General features: G+C 40.5%; 2 protein-coding genes across 2 annotated transcripts; both read left to right on the forward strand.

Moving 5' to 3' along the window:
* Positions 1-2,411: 2,411 nt before the first annotated feature.
* Positions 2,412-3,619, forward strand: LOC128999006 (apoptosis inhibitor 5-like). The gene is made up of 3 exons (XM_054425362.1): positions 2,412-2,749; positions 2,806-3,315; positions 3,421-3,619. The coding sequence occupies exons 1-3, from the start codon at positions 2,412-2,414 to the stop codon at positions 3,617-3,619; spliced, it is 1,047 nt and encodes a 348-aa protein (XP_054281337.1).
* A 1,704-nt stretch (positions 3,620-5,323) lies between these two features.
* LOC128999007 (apoptosis inhibitor 5-like) lies at positions 5,324-6,187 on the forward strand. Its single transcript, XM_054425363.1, has one exon. It carries the CDS (start codon positions 5,324-5,326, stop codon positions 6,185-6,187), a length of 864 nt encoding a protein of 287 aa, XP_054281338.1.
* The last annotated feature ends 1,344 nt before the right edge of the window (positions 6,188-7,531 follow it).

Consider the following 7,531-nt stretch of genomic DNA (forward strand, 5'->3'; position numbering starts at 1 on the left):
AAACACTCGTGGAAAACTTTAAATGCAAATATCTCGAAAACTAATAGTGATACAGAGATGGGATTTTCACTGAATTAAAGCTAATTTTTACCCACATTTTACTAACCTAATTAAATCCATGCGTCTTTAAGGGTTATTTAGTAATCGACCGCCCGCGTGTAAGTTACTACGCGTTGCGTTCCGCAAACGGCAGGCGATAGTCACGATAGTCTTAAAATGTGAGAAGTATTCCAAAGTCTATAAATCATTTTCTATTGTATTTGTGGTCAATATCAAGCTATATCAGCCTAGATTTATTAGTAAAATACCTAAAAGTACAGATTTTAACTCTATATTTATGGTTAAATGACCAAAAAATACGTATAATTAGCATTCAAACTACTCAGGTTTATGCTTTTTACAACATTAAAATGCTTTATTACTGATTTTGTTACTTACTAATTCTGTTTTCACCATAATATTGTTAATAAACAATCCTTATACAGTTCAATACTTTAAAACCATACGTTTTTACTGAAAACTCGTATAAAAAATTCAATTTTCAACCGAATAAAACTCGAGGTTCAAGAGTCTGTATATGGTAAACTGTATAGTGTTTGTACTTTACTAATAAACTATTAAGCCAAAAAGTGTTTATGATTTTAGCCATACATATTAAAGTATGACAATAGATCTACATATGTTAAAAATGGGTGTTTATGATATTAGCCATACATATTAAAGTATGACAATAGATCTACAGCAGCGCGCGGTGACCTTGCAAAATTCCTTTGTCAGCGCATTCTATCGATGTTTGGGAAATACCGTAGCGATTTGGCAGGCAGTTGATGTAATACTATATACACTTTTTGTTCAAATAAATATTTTATAATTAGTTTAATACTGTAAATAGCCTTTGATGAATGTATAGATTAACAGGGAGACTAACAAAAGACCTATCTTCATCTAGACGAATGCTACGATTGTTATATGAATTTAAAGGATCTTTATTAGGATTCTAACTGTTTTAAGCCAATTGTGAACTAAACAAAGGATAATATAGTACCTTTGAGACTCATTTTAGCCTAAAACAGTAAATATTACGTTAATAATACACTTTAAAAGTCTAAAATCTGTGACTTAAAATAGTCCAACTGGGAGCAAAATAGCCAACTTTAGACTGATAAGGCTTAAAAAGTAAACATTTTTAATGGCTAAAATATATCTATTACTGTTGAATATATAGCAATAAACATAATTATGTAGTTTATTTAATCTTAATCCTTTCAATAGCTTTATATTTCAGAAAATAAAATGGCGTTTTCGCCACGAGTTTAACACACGATAATTGTCATAAAATTGCAAATTATAGTGTTTTTTGTGATTTTTTAAGGGATTTTAACATCAAATTAGTTAAACTATACTAGTAAATGATTTGAAAACCACATTTGGAGAGCTTATAACTGTACAGTTTAGCCAGAAAATGGAAAAAATCTATTATGACAAAGACAGTTCAAACAACAATACAGGCTTATTCCTTTATTTATTTCTCTATAAAAGTAAATTATGACTTTATTTTTGTATATTTCACTGCTTAAGCACCTATTACATGGTATGTTGTGAAGTCTAAGGAATTTAAATGTAGAGTTTATCGTAAATTCAAGTATTACCAGTGGTTGCAAATCGGCAAGTAAAACGATTCAAAACGTAAGACTCATAGCCTAATCTTGACTTTCTAGTCATTTTAACCAATTTCATAATCACTTAATGATGAATTAGACTGTAGAATATAATAAAATTACCCATTAAAGGCTTAGTATCAAGGAAATAAGCTCATATTACAACTAAAAGTGGAATTACAGCCATTATATCAAGAAAAAATCGCTAAAAAATCACTAAAATCACAAAAAAATAAAAAACCAATCAATCGATTAATAATTAATCAACCAATCTAAATTAACAAATGAAACAAACTCCTTCTTTATAGAGTGGATGTGCTGTCCATGCACACCCACTACTAGATGAGGACCTGTTCAATCGCAAGCCCTAAGACAAGTAAGTTATCTTAAGCCGGGTTTACACTATGTAGCAAAACCTGCTATATAGCAGATTTGTGTAACATCTAGCAATGTTGTTATATAACATTTTCTAGAAGTAGAAAAAGTTACTTTTTACAAGTGCTATATTATAACACTGCTATAAGTACGGTAGCAGATCCTGCTATATATAGGAAAAATTTCACTATCCATCGGGAGTCGGTAAAGATCATGATCATTCGTGTTTAAGACGGCAAGCTGAGTGGTTAAGAAATCGATAACTCGAAATCCTTACATGTGGTTGCCTAAATATTACACTAACCTCAATTAATTGTTTTGTCAATGTGACTAACCTCAAACCTATATGTGAGTAACAAGGGAGGTCCTGTTTTTATGATGGCTAATTTAGCTGAAATCGTTGGCAACATCAGAGCTTGTGTTATTTCCAGTAAAGGACTTTCTCTGAAAACACTCTCTGGTGCCCTTGAAGAATTCTTTCAACAAATTCTAACAGGAGAAGAAGCAGTCAGAGAAAGATGCTTGAAATTTTTAGTTCACTATGTCAAAAAACTGGACTCAGATGTTTTCAACAAAGAAGCTGAAGATTTGCTTATTACCGAGTGTAAGAAGGTTTTACAGTCTCAGTTGGTGTGGAATGACCCTGATGCGTTTGACATGGTGATGGATCTGCTGGGACTGACTCACCTCGCCAAGTCGGTCGTAGGACAGCGGGAGTTGGTGGAGATTGTAGCGGAACAAGTGCAACTGTCACAACTTTACAATCCCGCAGACAAGGAGCAGGTCGCCAACTGCTCCATGGACTCAAACGAGCTTTGCCCTTCTTCTCGGCCCAGGTAGATTCACAGAAGTTTGTCGAGTACCTTTGTGAGCAGGTCCTTCCCACAATGCCCGTCATATCAGCCTCAAATAAGAACTCGGCGAATCATTCGGAAATCTTCAAATTGCTGGCCGAGTTATGTAGTCATTGCAACACAATCTCCAACCCAGAGACCCATACAGCCACAGTCTTGAAAAAACTTATTGAGTACATGCCACTGCCCTCCGCCTCAGACGACATACCAGAGCCTAACCTGAAGTACTCGTACGTAGAGTGTCTCATGTATTCTCTATACAAGCTGGCTCGACACTGCCCCGACATCATTACTAAAGACCCTGAGAAACTGGAAGACTTCCGGCTAAGGCTAAAATATTTTGCTGGAAGAATCCAAGGATATAAGAAAAAAAAAGCCATCGACTTAGAGACGTTGAATGCGACTATCAATATCAAGTATATGATCAAGTATTTGTATAGGTCCCGTCGAGTTTCGAGAGAAACGTCAGCTTTTCTCGGAAACCCCTGCATTCAGTTACCAAAGTTGGTACCAAAACAGTGACGCTCGGACAGAAGAGACACACTTCCATCTCATTTGAAGAAGGCGACAACAAACACAGCAGGACGGACTCTAGGCCGAGGGAACTTTGCCAGCCTTCCAGCGGCAAATACAGCAAGAACGTCTCCAGTAACAGAATATTCCTTGGAGAAAGAAGCAATGATCCAGAGAGAAGTTACCATCAACGATTTAATGACCACAAAGAACGTATGACAAAAAAAGAAGTTTCAAAGAACCACAACAGAAGTGTTGCTCCTTCATGCATACGAAGCCTGTGTACACCATCCATCACTGGAAAGAATTTTGACAGCAATCAAGGGCAAATTAAAAATGGAACTCTTAGTAATGGTGTCATACTTGGGAGAGGTAGTAACATTCCTAAAGCAAATAAAATTTCAAAACCTCCAGCTACCAGACCTGGAAATGCACAGTCTAAACAAGTGATCATGGGTGGTGTGAGAGCGAGTTACATGGGCAAGGAGGTGCTGTGTACCATCCCTGTCAGAGAGACACAGTCCCTGCAGTCCAGCCCTACCAGCGCTACTGGAACTGGAATATTCCTTGGAGAAAGAAGCAATGATCCAGAGAGAAGTAACCATCAACGATTTAATGACCACAAAGAACGTATGACAAAAAAAGAAGTTTCAAAGAACCACAACAGAAGTGTTGCTCCTTCATCCATACGACGCCTGTGTACACCATCCATCACTGGAAAGAATTTTGACAGCAATCAAGGGCAAATTAAAAATGGAACTCTTAGTAATGGTGTCATACTTAGGAGAGGTAGTAACATTCCTAAAGCAAATAAAATTTCAAAACCTCCAGCTACCAGGAGACCTGGAAATGCACAGTCTAATGTGTACATGTGCAGGGATGCGTCCTGGGAGTGTGTACCCAATGCGTACCAAAATCCGCTAGTCAGAAGCGACACATGCGACAGTGTGGTCTGTAACTGTCCTCACGGCCGCAAGTTCAATAACCAGGGAACAAAATGGGAGTTGGTGCTCTGCAAATTCTGTGGCTCGCAAGGAATGCACATTGACTGTGGCCATCTCAAATTGAAGTCCCCTGCGTTTATTTGTGATATCTGTTCATTAGAGTTCATGGAGTCGGAAGAAGACAGGGAACCTCCAGCCAAAAGACAACCATCGCCCATCGTCGAAGAGGTGAGCTTCTCCACCGCCTCGCTACCTGCCAATCTCAACTCACCTCAACCCCAGGTCCAACCAGGGCCAAGTCAAGTTCCTATGCAGAATGTCGAGGAGACTTCCAAAGAAGTTGTCTCATCCGCTGAGGAAAATGAAGAAAAAGAGGAGGAAACCCCCAAAGAAGACAAAGTAAACAACAAAGCTGCAGCCAAGAAGAAAGGTGCCGATCCACCAAAAATCAAACAGCCCCCCAAAAAACGAGTGAAATCTGACCAAGAAGAGAAAGAAACTAAAAAGAACAATACAAAAGAAAGTAAGAAAAAGGCAGCTGAAAAAGAAGAGGAAGATGAAGAAGAGGAGGATGAGGAGTCAGGAGAGGAAAATTATACAAATCACAAGCACAGGGAACCTCCAGCCAAAAGACAACCATCGCCCATCGTCGAAGAGGTGAGCTTCTCCACCGCCTCGCTACCTGCCAATCTCAACTCACCTCAACCCCAGGTCCAACCAGGGCCAAGTCAAGTTCCTATGCAGCCTCCTCCAGGAGATATATCTCCCAACCCTGGACTCAGCCCTCAGCCACCCATCATCTCCAAGGAGGAAGACGAGTCCGACCAGGAGATGATTACCTGCAAAAACTGTGGCATAGGCCATAGCAGTAAATGGAGGAAGAAAAAAACCATGTGCAACGCCTGTTATTTATGGCCGAAGAATCACCCTGGGGAGAGCAAACCTATATGTGAGTAACAAGGGAGGTCCTGTTTTTATGATGGCTAATTTAGCTGAAATCGTTGGCAACATCAGAGCTTGTGTTATTTCCAGTAAAGGACTTTCTCTGAAAACACTCTCTGGTCCCCTTGAAGAATTCTTTCAACAAATTCTAACAGGAGAAGAAGCAGTCAGAGAAAGATGCTTGAAATTTTTAGTTCACTATGTCAAAAAACTGGACTCAGATGTTTTCAACAAAGAAGCTGAAGATTTGCTTATTGCCGAGTGTAAGAAGGTTTTACAGGCTCAGTTGGTGTGGAATGACCCTGATGCGTTTGACATGGTGATGGATCTGCTGGGACTGACTCACCTCGCCAAGTCGGTCGTAGGACAGCGGGAGTTGGTGGAGATTGTAGCGGAACAAGTGCAACTGTCACAACTTTACAATCCCGCAGACAAGGAGCAGGTCGACAAACTGCTCCATGGACTCAAACGAGCTTTGCCCTTCTTCTCGGCCCAGGTAGATTCACAGAAGTTTGTCGAGTACCTTTGTGAGCAGGTCCTTCCCACAATGCCCGTCATATCAGCCTCAAATAAGAACTCGGCGAATCATTCGGAAATCTTCAAATTGCTGGCCGAGTTATGTAGTCATTGCAACACAATCTCCAACCCAGAGACCCATACAGCCACAGTCTTGAAAAAACTTATTGAGTACATGCCACTGCCCTCCGCCTCAGACGACATACCAGAGCCTAACCTGAAGTACTCGTACGTAGAGTGTCTCATGTATTCTCTATACAAGCTGGCTCGACACTGCCCCGACATCATTACTAAAGACCCTGAGAAACTGGAAGACTTCTGGCTAAGGCTAAAATATTTTGCTGGAAGAATCCAAGGATATAAGAAAAAAAAGCCATCGACTTAGAGACGTTGAATGCGACTATCAATATCAAGTATATGATCAAGTATTTGTATAGGTCCCCGTCGAGTTTCGAGAGAAACGTCAGCTTTTCTCGGAAACCCCTGCATTCAGTTACCAAAGTTGGTACCAAAACAGTGACGCTCGGACAGAAGAGACACACTTCCATCTCGTTTGAAGAAGGCGACAACAAACACAGCAGGACGGACTCTAGGCCGAGGGAACTTTGCCAGCCTTCCAGCGGCAAATACAGCAAAAACGTCTCTAGTAACAGAATATTCCTTGGAGAAAGAAGCAATGATCCAGAGAGAAGTTACCATCAACGATTTAATGACCACAAAGAACGTATGACAAAAAAAGAAGTTTCAAAGAACCACAACAGAAGTGTTGCTCCTTCATCCATACGAAGCCTGTGTACACCATCCATCACTGGAAAGAATTTTGACAGCAATCAAGGGCAAATTAAAAATGGAACTCTTAGTAATGGTGTCATACTTAGGAGAGGTAGTAACATTCCTAAAGCAAATAAAATTTCAAAACCTTTGGAAATGCACAGTCTAATGTGTACATGTGCAGGGATGCGTCCTGGGAGTGTGTACCCAATGCGTACCAAAATCCGCTAGTCAGAAGCGACACATGCGACAGTGTGGTCTGTAACTGTCCTCACGGCCGCAAGTTCAATAACCAGGGAACAAAATGGGAGTTGGTGCTCTGCAAATTCTGTGGCTCGCAAGGAATGCACATTGACTGTGGCCATCTCAAATTGAAGTCCCCTGCGTTTATTTGTGATATCTGTTCATTAGAGTTCATGGAGTCGGAAGAAGACAGGGAACCTCCAGCCAAAAGACAACCATCGCCCATCGTCGAAGAGGTGAGCTTCTCCACCGCCTCGCTACCTGCCAATCTCAACTCACCTCAACCCCAGGTCCAAAGAAGACGTTCCTATGCAGAATGTCGAGGAGACTTCCAAAGAAGTTGTCTCATCCGCTGAGGAAAATGAAGAAAAAGAGGAGGAAACCCCCAAAGAAGACAAAGTAAACAACACAGCTGCAGCCAAGAAGAAAGGTGCCGATCCACCAAAAATCAAACAGCCCCCCAAAAAACGAGTGAAATCTGACCAAGAAGAGAAAGAAACTAAAAAGAACAATACAAAAGAAAGTAAGAAAAAGGCAGCTGAAAAAGAAGAGGAAGATGAAGAAGAGGAGGATGAGGAGTCAGGAGAGGAAAATTATACAAATCACAAGCACAGGGAACCTCCAGCCAAAAGACAACCATCGCCCATCGTCGAAGAGGTGAGCTTCTCCACCGCCTCGCTACCTGCCAATCTCAACTCACCTCAACCCCAGGTCC

This window comes from Macrosteles quadrilineatus, unplaced genomic scaffold (genome assembly GCF_028750875.1).
Source record: "Macrosteles quadrilineatus isolate MER2022 unplaced genomic scaffold, UCM_ALF_1.0 Scaffold_7__1_contigs__length_78375512, whole genome shotgun sequence".
Classification (NCBI taxonomy): Eukaryota; Metazoa; Arthropoda; class Insecta; order Hemiptera; family Cicadellidae; genus Macrosteles; species Macrosteles quadrilineatus.

Bases quoted from the DNA above. Each gene is read 5' to 3' on its own strand.
- LOC128999006 (XM_054425362.1), top strand. From the start codon at position 2,412: ATGGCTAATTTAGCTGAAATCGTTGGCAACATCAGAGCTTGTGTTATT. The intron at 2,750-2,805 runs GTTGGTGGAGAT...ACAATCCCGCAG, and splicing joins TCGGTCGTAGGACAGCGGGA to ACAAGGAGCAGGTCGCCAAC. The intron at 3,316-3,420 runs GTATTTGTATAG...ACGCTCGGACAG, and splicing joins AATATCAAGTATATGATCAA to AAGAGACACACTTCCATCTC.
- LOC128999007 (XM_054425363.1), top strand. From the start codon at position 5,324: ATGGCTAATTTAGCTGAAATCGTTGGCAACATCAGAGCTTGTGTTATT.